The following is a 16,658-nucleotide window of genomic DNA, read 5'->3' as shown; positions in this document are numbered from 1 at the left end:
AGAGTCAGTTCCTGCTGATAGGCGAAGGGGCTACACTAACCTACCGTGCTGCAGTCTTTTCACACTGTTGCCGTGCACGCCGTGGCCTTCCTGTAGCAGGTCATAATGACTCCTTGCTCACGTGCGCGGCGCTGTGATGTGACTATTCGTCCCTCACCCACGCACGCGGCGCGGTGACATGACGCGCCGCCTCGGTAACTGGCGGGCTTACCGTGATGTCGGCCATACCAGCCCGCCATGTCAGAAAATAGCCCATGCCCTGTCCTGGGCACGCTCACCCCAACCACCCGCATTTAATGCGGTAGTTGGGTTGGCTTCTCGTAGAAGACTGGAACCCTCCGGACACGTAGCGGTGCTGGTTTAGCAGGCGATCCTGCAGGGACACGTGGCGGCACCGGACCTCCTCCCCAGAGGGATAGGAGGTCCGGGCCCCCTGGCAGGCCCAGGCGCTCAGGCCCCCTGGGGTCCGGCTTCTTCACATGGGGCCCAGGACCACCCCGCGGTGGTCCGGCCTCGTGACAGCCATTCCTGAGCATATTGTCCTTGCGGCCAGAGACCGTGCCCCCAGCCATCAGGCCCGGGCCGTACGCCCTGTTGCCCAGAATTTTAGGGCGTGGTTATGGATAACCGCACGCTCCTTGGGCTAGACACACTAGTAGGAGGTACCTCTGTCTGTATGTACCGACACCGGTGAAACTTTTTGTCGTTACAATGTTTCATGATTCTTACAACGGATCTTTATGTTAATTGAAATCCAAGTTTCATGTATGATTATATACATTATCTGAATTTATGTTAAAATCCAAATTTCTTTAGCAGATTCTACTCATATTAAAATATATTTGTGTTCGCATTTATAATTCTGTATCTTCTTATCAACACTTATCAATTATCATGGGTCTTTGCGGTAACAAATAGTTCTTTGATTGTTTGAAACTTTAATTCTCTTCGAAGAGCTTAAAAATCTGGCTCATTCATTAGAAGATTATCAAAAATGGTTTCGATTGTCTTTTGAACATATCCAGTTCAAATGTTTCTACGTGCTCTTCTGAAAATATCCGCTTCCAATGTTTCTATACCTTTTACTGAATGGGTCATGAACCGTATTATTATCGGTAATGCTTGGTTTAAATATTATGATGAATCCTTCAAGTTGTCAAACTATATGGTTCAATAAATCCTTGGCATTCCTTTTGGTGCTACTACACTTAATCTTGGTGAAAAATAATTTTTTCCATGATATAAGTTTTTGTTCCTCCTGACATGTGGAATTGTTCCATTAGTGAAAATATTTGTTCCAAGTGATCCAACCTTTTGCTCGCACGATATAAGTTTTTTCCACATGATTCCTAAATTTGTTCCATTAGTAGAAACTATTTGTTCTAAGTGGTGAAATCATTTGTTCCACGTGATATAACTTCTTGTTCCCTATGATATCTACAATTGTTCCATCGGTTGAGAATAATTCTTCCATTAGTTGGGAATATTTGTTCTAATTAATAAATATTTTGTTTCATGTCATACATTTTTTTTGTTCCAGGTGATTTCTATATTTGTTCCATCAGCACAAATTGTTATCAAATTTTTTATTCACTGATATATAAGTTTTTATTCCTTGTGATATGTACAATTGTTCCTACATTTGAGTAATTGTTCCATTACTGGGGAACTTTTGTTCCAAGTGAAGAAACTTTTTGTTCTGTGTCATACAAGTTTTTGTTCCAGCTGATTCCGTATATTCATTTCACTAGTAGAAAACAATTGAATAGTGCAAATACTAATTTGACCCCTTTTTTTTAGAATATTGGTGTATACTAGCTGATCAAGTTAGCAAAGATGATTTTTTTAAGTAGAAAAAAAAGAAGAGCTGCTACACGAAGGGAAAACGATGCTAAGAGAATGTTATTCTTATATATGAGAGAGAACTGCTTAGCCCATGATGAGAGAGAATCGGCAAAGAAGTGCTGAAAGCCAAAAAGTAGGTTTAAGTTAACAAGCAAGAACGTCCTCGTTGAGCAGCCGCTTGGGCTTTCCCTTTGTCTAGAATTGAAAGAGAAATTTTTGATAGTTGCTGTTGGATGAATTTTGTTGTTGTTTGAACTTTAGCACAATGAATATTTGCAAGAAGGAACTCATGTTGTAATCCCTACTTGCAATTCGCAAGAAGCGTAAATTTTTAAACTTCTAGTTTGTGGGAATAATTTGCAAGAATGAAATGATTTTGAACTCTTGTAATTTTTTTATATTTATTCTGCGATTAGTTGTTTCTTCCCTACCAGTATTACGTTACATGTTTGAACTCTTGGAAAGAGCCTAGGCTTCTACATTAGTTACATCACGTGGCCCCTATTAAATCCTTATTACCTCTGTAATTGGAAAGTTATCTACCATTTGATTCTTAAAAGGAAGTTAACTACTATTCACGTTTACTAATTCTATAATTTTTTATTCTCAATTCCAAATATGTACTGAAATAAAGTTATCATCTCTTAGGCTCTACGAACCGTAAGAATAAAAAGCCACCACGCATACTAGAAAAATGATTACAGTGTTCATTTCCTTAGTTTAAACGTACGTCATGCATTAAGGAGTGAAAGCCTGGTTCTAGATTCTAGAATCGTGAAGGAAGCAACTTGGGCCATGGAATGTCGGCCCAAGAAACATACTAGGCGCTGCCGCTGAAGCCTTCTGCGATGAAACTAACTGTAGTCGCGCCCGCTATCCTGAGCATAATTAACCGAGACCGAAGAACCGAATCCACTCTCACGGATAAGGGGGAAGAGGAGAGAGAAAAAAAAAAGAAATCGATGGCGACGGGCGGCGGCGACAACGGCGGCGCTGCGGGCGACGGCGAGTTCTACCTTCGGTACTACGTGGGGCACAAGGGCAAGTTCGGGCACGAGTTCCTCGAGTTCGAGTTCCGCCCCGACGGCAAGCTCCGCTACGCCAACAACTCCAACTACAAGAACGACACCATGATCCGCAAGGAGGTCTTCGTCTCCCCCTCCGTCCTCCGCGAGGCCAGGAGGATCATCCAGGAGTCCGATGTGAGCCCTCACCCCTCTTGTTATCCTATCCTTGGGTCCGATTCACCATCCCGTTCGGAATCTGTAGAGGAAAACCTAGCTAGGGTTTGCAGATTTGACTTGATGGCTTCCGCAGATTATGAAGGAGGACGACAGCAACTGGCCGGAGCCCGACCGCATCGGCCGGCAGGAGCTCGAGATCGTCATGGGCAACGAGCACATCTCATTCACCACCTCCAAGATCGGCTCCCTCGTCGATGTCCAGTCCAGCAAGGACCCGGAGGGCCTCCGGATCTTCTACTACCTCGTCCAGGTTTGCCCTCAGCCCCCACATTTCTCCCACAGCTGCCTACATTGTTTGTTCGGTGCGGCCCTCCACAATTTTGATGACTAACTGGCAATACTCACGCAAATTTGTTTGCTCTGAGATAAATTCTTGTGTTCCTTCAACTATTGATAACTTGCAGAATTAGGACCTTTGTGGCATTGTAGCTTGGCCCAGCATTAGTGTTCATATTTGGTACGGTACACACTTGGGATACTTGTTATGGGCGTTTGCATAGTGGTATTCCCTAATTGAACTGATTAGTTTCTGACCAGCTAAGGTTAATTGCATACTATTGGTATCAGGGTAAGTTCACATTTTGTTTTAATAATTGGTGACTTGTGAGCACAAAAATAGCGCTTAAATCAAGTTTCAATAATTTTAAATAAGCAATGAGTCCAATACTGTTATTTCTTTGGAGGAAAATGTACCTTAAAGTCCTGATATAATAGAGTCTTATACTAACGGAAGAAATCTGTAGAATGTAAATTTTGAACAAGAACAGAGTACCCCATGGCTATACAGCTCAGCAAGCTGTGCTCACTGCCTGAGAAAATATATCTACTATGTGAGGAGCCTTAGTTTTCCTTTTTACTCTTATGTTTCTTTTTGGAGTTTTAGGAGCAAATATGCCCTTTTTATCTTTCAGAATATGTTGGTTTCAGGAAACTGTGAGTTGTTTGGATGACCTACAATGTTTCAAATGCTTTGTACCTCTAGTGTCACTGTTTTGGTTGTTTTGTCAACATTTATTTTTTTTCTGAGCTGGGGTGGGGGGGGGGGGGGGCATGTCTTGCCCATGCTCTGTGATTGGTACTTTGATTCTTTGGTAGCATTGAGACAACTGTCATTATTGAGAAGCTATCTATCTGCTCTTTATTAAAAATAAGCTGGATAATATCCCCCCAGTTTCACTACGTTAGATTGTATAAGTTTGATGCAGGGGAAAAGACAGACACTGGTTTTATGCGTTTTCTAGTACCTATTGCCCTTCAGAAACTTAATCACTTCACCATTCCTGGCCTAACAATCCACTTAGATGTCTGAGCAAGATTATTGTGTCTGTAGGGTAGATACATGATTGCTTGTTCTTTGAAGTTTACTCGAGATACTCTGATTTTGAAACTCTAGACTTGTTGAGCTATTACAGTCGAGCATTGTTTGCATTTCAGTACTATCTTCAGGAAATAGTTTTAGGTTGGGTATACAGCAACTGGGTTTGTTTGCTTTATCTGAATTTTTCCTGTGAGATAGGTAGCGAAATTTTTTTAAAATAATTATGTCTCTGTTGATGGTTGTGCTATGTTCTTCACCGGTCATGTGCATGTGTTTTTTTTTCAATTTAACACCTCCTTAGGAAATGACCTGATGCCCCTCTATTGCAACTGTGATTATGTGAGTACAACCTTAAACTTTTTGTGATTTTTTAGTGAGCAATTTCATGGTTGACTGCATGATAATTTCTGGATCGTAGTCGTCAGATCATGTCATTGTAGAGCTGATGTATATGCTGTTTTGTTGAAATTCAGTCAGATGCTATTATTTTTACACTGCAGACCTGTTTGAACTCATAATAGCTGAAGCATTATTTGCATTTCAATACTTGTTTGTGGAGCAATTAGGTTGGATAAACAGACAGTTACTTGTTGTATCTGAAATTGGTGGTAAGCCGGTAAGATATGTAACGGACTTAGAATTTTGAGATGGGTACAAAGATGAATATTTTTTATGTCTATGTTGGTCATGGTATGTTGCTCACTGTTATGTGCATTTTTAATTTCATTACTCTCCTACGGCGTAGATATGATTATCCTTAAACTTTTCTTGGGTTAGCTTAGTGAATCATTTTCATGTTTGACTACATTGTAAGTTCTGGATCATCACCATTGGCTTGTTGTCTTAATGTTGTCCAAGAGCGTGCAATGTTCTGGGTGTGTTAGCTACTGCTGACTGTTTGGCTTAAATTTATATGAAAACTTGGTAGTTCTTCAAGAAAAAAGTGCCTTGTTATTTTGTTGTGCACAGGACATGGCTCTGTAAATGAGATGTATTCCTAACTTGTTCCCTCCCAATGTTTTTGGCTGCAGGATCTGAAGTGTTTTGTGTTTTCGCTCATCAACCTCCACTTCAAGATCAAACCAATTCAGTCCTGAGCTCCATTCCATGCTGTTCCGTAACTGTGTTATGAAACTGCGAGTGTTTAAGAGAGAACCTGTACCATGTAAGATCCTATTTAGTTTGTGATGATGCACTCGGGTTGTGTGGAGCATTGGGTGGAAGCGGAACTTTGAGTTTGCCTGAGATTGCTGTTTGGATGTGCAAACTGTGAGTAATGATATTTATGCTTCTTTCCTTGTTTCCTATTCGGTGGAGTTTTATTGTTATCAGTCAATGTTAAGGTCGTTTGGCACACTAGTCTTTTCTGTCGTTTGTGCTGAACCTCCTTTGACTTATATTATCAGTGCTCTGCCGAAGTTGGCACCAGCACAGTAACTGGTGCCGACCTGTGGTGATCCGAGTGCAGCCAATTGCCATCACAGGGTAATGTGGTGTGGATTTCTCTAGTGGGTTGCCTTTGAAAAACGACTGGATTCATCAGCGATAGTGCAAGGAACCTTTGGTTTTGTAAAGCAGCTGAAGAGAAGCGCGCGCGCGTGTGTGGGGCTGGACCTGTCTGTTGATCTTTAATCTGATGCGCCTTGCCTGCTTAATGACCATGGGTGGCATCTCTTCCCAGGAGTAGAACTGTGCGCACTGTTAGGTAGCCTGCTTGCTTTGTTTCTTTTGCCTTTTGGGGATTCCTCGTCCAGTCTGAAAGCTACTGCTTTAGATGATCTTACATACACAGAGTAACAACTTCAAGTTCAAAGAAGAATAATTGTAAACACAAGGGGCACAAGGTTATGTTCAAACTCTTCCCCTGTCCATATTGGGTTTAAGGGGAGAGGTAAAACAAAAGAAAATGTTGAAATGAGATGTTGAGGTTGAAAGAGGACTAGACGAGGGAGATGTTGAGGTTGAAAGAGGACTAGACGAGGGAGGGGCAACGAAAAGAGAAACAAGATGCTGAAATCCCGGTGCCAGGCGCCCCAAAACAAGATGCCCTCGTTTGTTGGTTGTTGCCTTGCCTTTTATCCGTCTATTTCCTCTTGAGCTGCTGGATCGGTGTGCAAGCAGGACAAGCCCATGTTAGTATGTTACCTCACTGCACTGTCGCTATTGCATTGGGGTAGCTTGCTGCTTCTTTCCTTCAAATCTCATACCCAAAGTCCAAATGGTCCATGCCCAGCAGCTAGTATACTACATGAATCGTCAGCTCTGCCAAAGCCAAAGAAGCATATACAATGCGCCCAGGAAAGAAGATGCTGAGATGCACCTTTTATCTCCATTCCATCACCATGTGATCTCCTCTTTTCCCTGTCTGGCTGCTTTTCTTTCCTCTGAAACCTACCAATCAGCCTTATTAATATTTTTTTTTGAAATAAACTTATTAATCTTGATCTGGTACAATTTTGGACCACCAAAGCCTCTTGATTTACCCTCTTTACAAAGGCTTTCTTCAAGCCAGGGGTAAAAACAAAACACCGAGATAGAATTGTAGGTTTTTGCCATGACCATTTCTTCCAACTGAGGCAGTTGCCCACTATAACAACATGATCAATTGCACGGCACTTGCCCATACTCATTTGTTCCAGTCAACAGACATTCAATACTATGTCGTATAGATTGTAATCCTGCTACCCTGATATACATAAATTGCCTTTGTTGTTCTGAAAATTACATTATAAATCTTGGAGACATCAAATCCGACCATTTTCATGTAGTTGGGCTTTAGCTGTGAGATTTGTTACATGAAGCATTACTAGCTGCGCCAAGGCATGTGGATTTGGGGTTCGGGAAAAAAGATACTGAGCTTGAGATGCAGCTTTCCCTTCCGTTCCATCTCCATATGTTCTCTTCTTCTACCTGCTTGCCACCCTTTCTTTGTCCTCTGAAACCTACCTATCAGCCATTACAATGCCAGAATTTTGGACCACAAAAGTCTCTTTGTTTCTAGTCTATTTCCAATTTTCCAGTGCATTAGCAATCGGGTTTAGGGGCTGAATACTTCAAAAACAAGAAATGAAGAGAAATAACTACACATGTTCAACGAAAGAACAAGTCCAGTGGGATAGTGCCCACCCCATAGTTCTTCATCTACCAAGCAAGCACCTCCCACAGATCAGAATCATTTGGTTGGTGCTCGTCGTGTTCGTCCCCAGCGCTGCCGCTTGAGGTATCACTAACAGTGATGCTGCCGCTACATGACAGCCACTGCACATCAGACAGCCCTTGGGCCATGCCTCGCAAGGAGACTCCCCAGCTACCACAGCCGGAGACTCTTGCCAATGCCGAAGCCAATGCTAATGCAACGAACCGGACAGGTGCCAAAAAGATATCCTGCCTCAATAATGAACGATTCAATTGAGAAAACACAAACCAAGCGTATGTATAGGAGGATGAAATAAATAAAAATCAAGTCACCAATTAGTGCGGCGCTGATAGATTACAGTGCCAAACAGCTCGCTGCAAGCCAAGCAAGGGAAAGGAAAGGACACGGTGCGTTTGAAACGGAGGAATTTCAAGAGAGTTTCATTGAAAAAAAAATCCCACCTTCTCGTGTAATTTGTACACTAGAAAGTATTCCTTCGTTCCAAACACGCCTGCAAACTTGAAGGACCACCGCTTTTCATGCGCTCCGGGCTCTTCCTGATTCTTAAACCCTCGTATTCAAATATAAACCTACCAAGATGTCTTAAACAAGTTGATGCGGCTACTAATTTAGTCGCGCACCAATAACTAGGCGCGCGATTACTTGCACCAACTGGGGTGTAATCTACTTGCATTAGAGCATCTTCAAGAGTGCTTAAAAAATAGAGTCAAAAAAACTAGTTTCGGGACATGCCAAAAACTATTGGGAGGGGAAAAAAGCCACGCACACCAACAGTTCCTAAAAATTTGTTCCTAAAAAATCTTATTGCTGACTCATCACCCAACGTGAGCCCACACACCAACCACCTCTGCCTACTCAGGTGCATCTGGCATTCTTCTTTCTGAGTTCTGACCGATCTGACCCTTGAGCTGTTTCTCATCGATGCTTTGTGCTAGACTCACATTGTCGTAGGTAAACTATGAGTTTAGCAATGGATTTCTCATTTCTCCTCGTTGATGCCAAGTAGAGTATTCAATATTCTATCCAAGAGCTCCTTGGTTTCTGCCGTTCTGCGCCTGCAGGAGGCCCTCATCGTCGAGTTGCTCGTGCTCTCCAACCGCGCCCCTCCCCATTATGGTGACCGTCGCTTCGACTCCGTTCAATTTGGAGTTTCAGTGACATCTCAAGGTAACGAGATGTGGCGGCACATAGTTCCAGAATCTAGGGCGGTAGCTGGGGTCTGTAGCAGGAGCGACGCCTCCCAGGGATGGCCGCCTGCATCAAGAGAACGGGTGGGGCTTCAGCTCGCGCGAGAGCGGAGAGGCTGATGGGCTGGAGAGAAAATGGCGCGTAGCAAAGGAATCACGCGGGACGAAGAGAAAATAGGCGGGCATCAGGTATTGGGAGCGCGAGCCAGCAGCAGAAATTTAGCCTGGAATTGGGCGACGCGAATAAATTGGAACCCGATTTAGGCACGGTTGGAGGTATATTTTTCTCGTTTATTCCTAAAACTGATTTTTGGGAGTGTATTTTGGACACTCTTGGAGATGCTCTTAGGGCCATAGGGCCCGGTGCAACGGAGCAAGATCTGCCAGGTCGCGAGGATGTGGAGAAGGCATGTTATATCAGCGCCACAGCCCCAAAACTTGATGGAGCCACACCCGACAGAAGCCGTTAATAATTCCACCCATTTCCTTTCCATCTCTGGTTTTCTTTATGCAAGAAAAATCAGCACCATTTAATCCAATGTCCCCACTTGAGATGTTCTTTGCATGGCCATGGCCTAGCAAGGAGGAATAAAAAAAGATATCACGAGAAAATAATAAATAGGAAAAAAATCAGTCAGTTGGGGGATTGTCTGATTGAGGGGGAGAACAAACCGGGGATGCCCATCACACTTGTGGCCCATGGGCCCACCACCGTCAACATTGGCATGGACCCGTGTACTGGGACACTTGAGCTACTGCTCGTCTGCTACTACTCTTCTGTACTGCGACATTACTTGGACGGTCAGTGAGAGCAAGCCATGGCTTTCATTCGTGTCCTCCTTCCTGGGACGCACACATGCCCATCCGTCACAGTAACTGCTGCAATCGCCATGGCCATGGGCCGGCCTCTAATGGTCTGCTGCTCAGTGTCTCGCCACCAGAATCTTCCTGTGTCCTCTACTCTTGTTTCAACATTTACAGCTCTTGAGGACCCAAATGAAGCTCGTACACTGAAGCTCGTGCGCTTGCGTGTGGCTCTTTGTGAGGAGAATGAAGTGTTTCATGTGCCTTCAATCATGCCCACTAGGTCCAATTAGGTGGCCTAGATTCGCATAGCGAAAGGTACAGGGGCGAGGGAGCCCTACGCAGGGGAGCTGGAGCCTTGTGCCACTGCCCAGCTCAGCATTGGCTGCATACAGGGACTGGCATGCAGTACACTACATGCAACACAAGACAAGACATTGCAACAATACCATGCCACATCACATACATACCACTGTCGTACTCGTACCAGCTAGGTACCCTGTGGTGCGCCATCCATCCATCCTCACCTCCATTGTCGCCTCTGATCCTCCGTTAAAAGTTCGGTGACCGGTCCTGAAATCGCACGAGCAAGAGCTACGGATCAACCACCCGGACCGGTCTCGCCGAGTTTCGGTTTGCTCGTGAGTTCAGGGAAGTTCAGAGACCCTGATCCTGGGATGCAGCTGAATGCCAGATTTCATGAGCTCCAATAATCCATCGATCCACCGACCGATGTGTTGTTTTAGTCGCGCATTTTCTAAGGGAGATTTCAATTCAATTCAATGCCCCTCACATGGCTGACCTTGTACAGAATGATTAGTAGCTGGCATCTGTATGATGCTACGCAGCTGTATTAATGGGCGCCAGTTTCTGAATCTGCACGCATGAATGGGAGAGGCCCCAAGGTTTGTTTCAGGTTGGTTGGTATTGCAAGTGGTCCATCTGAACGCTGGTGTACACGGACTGTCAAGCTTTAACCTTCCATTGTCTTCAACCCGTTCGTGCAGTCCGCATCGATTGGATGGTGCACACTGAATCTGATTGCCGGGCAGCAACAGTGCATTTCGACAGAAGGAACAGAAACAGTGGCACGAGAATCACCTTGAGTTGTTCTGAGTAGCTGCTGATAGTATCTCAAAACATTCGATTGGCTGTCACCTGCCAGTCTAACAAACAGACCAGATCATGTCTCGAGCAATCAGGTCTGCACATGCCAGGAGTATCTCAGTTTCCAAAAAGATGCGAAGATCAGCACGGTGCTACAGCATGATAGGAAACTTACCAGAACAACCTAAAGATAGATGAAAAGGAGATTCAATTCAGGCATTAACATTGTTCTAAACTCGACAGCGACCGGGTTATGTCGATAATAGATGAATCTGACATGCAACTAAAATGGAGGACAGGTAGAACCGGATACGATGCACAAGTACGGGAGTCTCTATCTGTTGCACAATGTTCAGTTAACTCAAATCTAGTTTTTAGTCCTACGGCATTTAAAGGGTTAGTAGATATCTCAGGACCATTCCTCTTTACTATACACGCGCGCACAAAGATTGGCGGCATTATCGCGCGTCTCCACAACAGCAGCACTTGAAGCAGCTCCGGCAGGAGCAGCAGCTGCTGCAGGAGAAGCAGGAATGGCAGCACCTGAGAAAACGGAATGTGAAGCAGTTCCTCAGCCCCCAGCAGCCGCAACTGAAGTTGCAGCTGGGGCAGGTCGGTTTGCGAACTCGAATGCGGCAGCAGCAGTTAGCGGTGAAGGTTGTTGTTGTGGCGGTGTTTGTGCGGTGGGCCTTCTTTCTGGGCTGGAGGGACTGCCTAATCTTCTTGAGCCGGATTTTTGTTGTGATGGTCTCCATTTCACGGATGAAACGGGAGAGGTGGCGGATGAAGTCAGGATACAGCTCCAGGTTGCAGTGACCTCCCCCTTTGATCCAGAGTGGATCATAAGGCTCCCTTGCCAGTTTCCACAGCTCCTTACCATGTGACCAGTTCACAACGTCATCATCCGTCCCCTGCAAATATCAGCCAGTGCAACTTAGACAAATATCTTCTAAAACATGGAATGCAGGCAGCACTATGAGCTATGACAAAATGTATACCATTCCATGAAACATATAGATGGCTTGGGACGTATATTCAGTCACTTAACACAGGCAACAGCGCAACGCGTTCAGTTTCTCATGATAGTTCTTATGGGGTCTAGCAAAATCAAATTATACAGATCACTCTAAAACAGATATCCATTGATTGTACTAGTAATCTATGCAAAATTAAAATTATATCGAAACTGTAAATTAGTAATACTATTTCAGATGAACTATGCCAGACAAGGTGTGACAGTTTTAAGGGCTGTTTGGATGCCTGCCTAACACGCCACGCCACGCCACACATTTCGCGCCACAGGTGTGGCGGCCAAATCGGCCGCCGCACCTTAGGCGCGGTGTGGCGCCTAAGGCAGGCATCCAAACAGCCCTTTATTGTCAAAGCCTGGAAACTGGACTCTGCGGTAGCTTTCAAATACTCTGATTTTGCCTTCCCACGTTTCAAGATCATTGGCCAAGAGTATGCACTTTCAGGCAGCAACAAACAACTAGAGGCTAGAGCTGTAGACTCAGGCCTGTGCAAGTTTTGGGCCAGAAAAATCCTGACCTTTTGGGCCTACCGGCTTGACATGGCTATAAATTTGGTTGGGCTCAGCCAAACAACATAAGCTGTTCAGTATGACAGGATGAACAGTGAAAGGCCAACAACCAACCAGGCCAGGACTGCCAACGCCCACTTATTCTTTGGGTTACCAGGCTGAATCAAATCAATGAGGTCCCACAGGGGGCATATACTAAGGATACCACATGTGCACAACTTGCACACTAGGGAACCAAAACTGCTAGTGACATCCCAGCCCATAAAAAGCCTTGGGTTCGAGGGACGTAACCGCTGGCTAGCTGAGGCCATGAAGACTTTATTTCTGGCCTTTATAGTTCTGAAAGAACCCCCTCTACCTATGTACTTTTCACTTTATGTCTGTACCTATGGCTGTATACATCCCTGGTTAGTGCAGAGGCCAGAAATTACTTCCAGCATCTAAACCAATTTGTTCACAAACTTCCACATCTAAACTTTGGTTTAAAGAATATTTTCATATGCTGAAAATTGGCAACAGGGACGGTGAACTGTTGTGCTAGGAGTAGCAAGACTTCAAAGAAGATAATCAGATCAAAGAGAATTCAGGTAATAAATGGACTTTTTTCTACACTCATTTCAATTGTTCATCATCTTTGATTCCTAAATCTAAAGACCTATATAATATTTATATATGGAAAAATGCTTTTATACTAATGTATGATGTTGGGATGCCGTGATGAACTTGTGTGTAATGAGTAATGACATGAAAACAGGATTTAATACTACTGCCAGTAACTGAATTACTGCACCAACACAGACACTGCCAATAGTAGCAGGAACAAAAACAGCACACTGCCATGAGGAAAGATGTAAAAGTGATAAAATGTTCCAAGAGATGGCATGTATGAAATGAGTGCATGTTAGTTCAAGATCATTACTACTTGTCTAATCGGACAGCAAGTAATGAAGTAAATAAATAAAGGCTAGATATCCTATTAGAGATCACTTACATGAATAACGAGCACTGGGCATTTCACCTTTTTTATTTTCTTGACATTCTGCAGAAATAGGTTTGACTAGACATTAGTAAAAGCTAACCCTAAAGGAATAGAAGGTGCAGACTGAGATAAGAGAATCAGTCCGAGTTATTTACTTTGTAAATGTCAAAGCAGAGAGTAAAGTTCACATGGCAAACAACACGGAGGCCTGACAGTATAGCGCTGTGGAGAACCACCCCGCGCAATCTAGGCAGACGGGAGGCTAAATGTAATGTTGGCCCACTGCCCACAGATTGTCCATACAGGATAATATCTTCCTGGCTGATCCCATACTCGGTTTCTAAGCATTGGTAAACTGCTTCAATGTCTGCATATGTATTTTCTTCACTCGGCTGCATTACAAATAACAAACATAAGATTCATTGCTCCACAATGTATTGCTTTCTTTAGAAAGACAACAAGTGTATGATAAGTACAAGTACAAATACCAGGAACCTGACAGCAATACAAACTGAAATGACATCTGACTTAGCTCAAATGCGCATATAGCAATATATCAGCCAATCTAGTATCCCAAACTGAATTTTCGTAAGTCAGAGTTATCACTGCACTGACCAAATGGAGTTTTAAAATATAAAACATGAAAATCAAAAGAACATGACTCCAATTTGCTTATCTAATTCTGATTAGGGCAACATTAGTTCAGAACTTAAACTTCAATTGTACGACATATACAAACAGCAGCATGAAATTTCGCTTAAAATGATTTTTGCATTGAATTGAAATGTTGGGTCCACATCCCACTGACACCACATCAGTGAGATGGATAGTTTGGACTTCATGAAGTCTGCACGTGGACCTGAACAGAATAAACTGCCCATACATGTAGTTTCACAAAAGCTGATTCTTAAAACTGTAGTCTGAAACTTCAAATGGCATGCATGGCTGAAAGCAAAAGGGTCCGAATCTAGATATATGCTGATCATTGCTATCTCTGAGCAGCCTTTGAAGATGCATTGGCCATGCTGTGCCAGAAATGCACCAGTCAGGCATGGGCCAAAGCCTCTTCACATGTAGGTATATGAGCTCCTTGGAATTTGAAACTCAAACGACATTTCTCGAGGGTATATCTAGCATGGCATGCTAGAATCTTGAGATTGAATAGTGCAAAACTGCAAACTCTGTAGTTAGGCAGAAAAGATAAATTATCTATCTGTGTTTGTAAAGTCCGATGAGATTTAAGACAAGTGTTTCAAACAGATAATCAGCCATTCACCATCACTTTTAACTCATCATGAATATGTCGATGGTGCAACCTAACACAGTTCACACTTGATAAGTAAGTTCTTACCTTGCCAGTAGATGCGCCATAGCCAGAGTAGTCATATCTGCAATCACACAAGCACATAGTAAATCACATGAGCATGTTCTACCAAACATTATAGCTATCTTAAGAGCACTATCGTGCAACCGGAAACACCAAATCGTCTTCTGGAAATAAGAAATGATGCAATTATAGTTAAAGAATGAAGATGCAGTTTACTTGGGTCAATGATATATTGATATGCAATATTTTCGATGACAGTACCGCGTATACATATGCAGCAATATCAACGGAATCTTCTATTGATATCACAATCCACGTTTGGAACAATAAATGCATGAGGACAGAAGAACACAAATAATTCATCCGTGAGGCTTTGAAAAATCATGCAGTAACCGAAATCCCAAGGGAAAAACCTAGTATAACTACATTCCAAATTCCCCGGCTCCAGTAACTGCCTGCTTCCACCGCCCTCAAAATGCTAAATGAAACCGATTTATGCAATGCACCATGCCAGCATTCGCACAAATATTCACTTAAGATAGAGTTCCTTCTTTAATAGCCCTGTGGAGCCCCCCAAAAATTCAGAAAATAGAAAGGAAAGGCATGTCTGGCACAGCATCCTAACAAGAAACATACTATTAACTTTTAAAAGCACACTTTCCTAAACAGATCAAGGAGCATAGCATTTTTGATAGAAACAGCAGAATAAATGCAACAAAACCAAATAAGAAAAAAAAATTGCAAGATCACATATATGGCCGGGAAGCATAAATGCACCACTAACCCCATCAGATTGATCTTGAGATTGACCTTGAGCTGCACAAAGAGGTCGTAGAGCTGGCCGAGGTCGGCGGCGTTGCCGTGCGAGTAGAGCAGGGTGAGGCGCGCGCAGGGGTTCCGGAAGTAGAAGGCCACCACCTTGTTCCCCCTCCTGGTGTCGACGAGCAGCACGTCGAGGGCATTGTCCCGCGGCACGCCGGAGGCGACGAGGCGGCCGGTGGCCTCGTCCTTCCGGACGGCGTACGTCGCCGGCTCCGGCGGGAAGAAGGCGAACCGCGCCGCGAGACTGGACACCGAGCACCCCGACAGCATCGGAGGCAGCGCTCACTCATCGACAGGCGGCAATGCGACTGCTCGGAAGAGGACGCCCTCTCCTCTCCTCCCTTCTCCTCCTCCTCCCTGCGGCTGCTGCTCCCTTGGCTCAGATGGATCGAGTCAGGTCGCCAACGATCAAATACGACGAGGCGTTTTGGGATTTTCTGGGACGGTAACGGATTTGCGGCGCCTTTTGGCCCTTTCTTGGCCCAAATCGGCTCCAAGCAACAAACTTTGGGGGGAATCTCTCGGTGAGCAACCTAACGGAAGCACAAAAATGCCGTTTCTTGAATCGATTGGATCTCTGAAACGGACTAGAGCAAGAAACGGAGCACCTTTCCCCCTCCTCTTCTCCTCGTCCTCGTGACAAAGAAATCTGCCCTGATAAAAAATCATACAGGGAGACAACGATTGAAAAACACCAGAGGAACGAATTGATATAGCGCCAATCATACGGGGGAGGGGTTTGAGAGGGTTTAGCGCCGCGGTTACCAGTGTGGGAAACGAGCAGGACGAGGCGACGCGGTAGGGGAAGCGAGGAGCAACCGCTGCACAGCACAGTCCACAGCCAGCTGCTGCACAGCGCTAGAGCTCGGTCAGCAGCCTCAGCCACGCACGCTGCTAGTCACTGCTATTTATTACTCGCTGGCACACACCCTCAGGCCTGAGAGAAGGGAGAGAGAGAGGAGAGAGAGATGCTGCTGCGCGCAACGTGCGTGCGGCAGGGGTGCGCGCGTGTAGGTGTAGCCGTGTAGGGAGGGCAGCAGATGAAGCTGGAACAGGAGAGGCATCAGAAAGCGCAGGGGATCCCCCACCCCCACGCCTTTGCAAAAAGATGTTGCTCGCATGTGTCTGATGTTCCAGGCGAGCAATTTCTCGCCTCTCTCTTCCGGCCTTCCCCTCCCAGCCCGCACGGACGGACGGACGGAGGAGAGCGGACACGCTGCGGCGTGGCGGCGTTCAGCCGCCGCTACAGTGCCGCGTGTGGCTCCACCGACCGAGGAACCGGGGACCGTCCGATCGTCGTGGCAGACGGCCCGAATGCGGCCGCATGG

The 16,658-nt window shown here is 44.8% G+C and overlaps 2 protein-coding genes across 3 annotated transcripts; one reads left to right on the top strand and one right to left on the bottom strand.

Moving 5' to 3' along the window:
* Window positions 1-2,737: 2,737 nt before the first annotated feature.
* On the top strand, window positions 2,738-5,714 carry LOC112898276 (protein mago nashi homolog 2). Its single transcript, XM_025966632.1, has 3 exons — window positions 2,738-3,047; window positions 3,163-3,339; window positions 5,439-5,714. Exons 1-3 carry the CDS (start codon window positions 2,808-2,810, stop codon window positions 5,502-5,504), a joined length of 483 nt encoding a protein of 160 aa, XP_025822417.1. The 5' UTR covers window positions 2,738-2,807; the 3' UTR covers window positions 5,505-5,714.
* A 5,139-nt stretch (window positions 5,715-10,853) lies between these two features.
* On the bottom strand, window positions 10,854-16,580 carry LOC112898550 (alpha/beta hydrolase domain-containing protein 17C-like). 2 transcript variants are annotated; one of them, XM_025966888.1, is made up of 6 exons: window positions 16,096-16,580; window positions 15,293-15,984; window positions 14,533-14,569; window positions 13,337-13,573; window positions 13,194-13,241; window positions 10,854-11,573 (listed from the first exon to the last, which is right to left on the bottom strand). In XM_025966888.1, the coding sequence occupies exons 2-6, from the start codon at window positions 15,598-15,600 to the stop codon at window positions 11,121-11,123; spliced, it is 1,083 nt and encodes a 360-aa protein (XP_025822673.1). In that variant the 5' UTR covers window positions 15,601-15,984; window positions 16,096-16,580; the 3' UTR covers window positions 10,854-11,120. The 2 variants fall into 2 exon arrangements, with proteins under 2 accessions (XP_025822673.1, XP_025822674.1); XM_025966889.1 differs by having other exon boundaries at window positions 15,293-15,979.
* Between the last annotated feature and the right edge of the window lie 78 nt (window positions 16,581-16,658).

Source organism: Panicum hallii, chromosome 6 (assembly GCF_002211085.1).
Source record: "Panicum hallii strain FIL2 chromosome 6, PHallii_v3.1, whole genome shotgun sequence".
NCBI lineage: Eukaryota > Viridiplantae > Streptophyta > Magnoliopsida > Poales > Poaceae > Panicum > Panicum hallii.
Note: the sequence above shows the minus strand (reverse complement) of the source record. Positions and strands in the feature narration are given on the sequence as shown.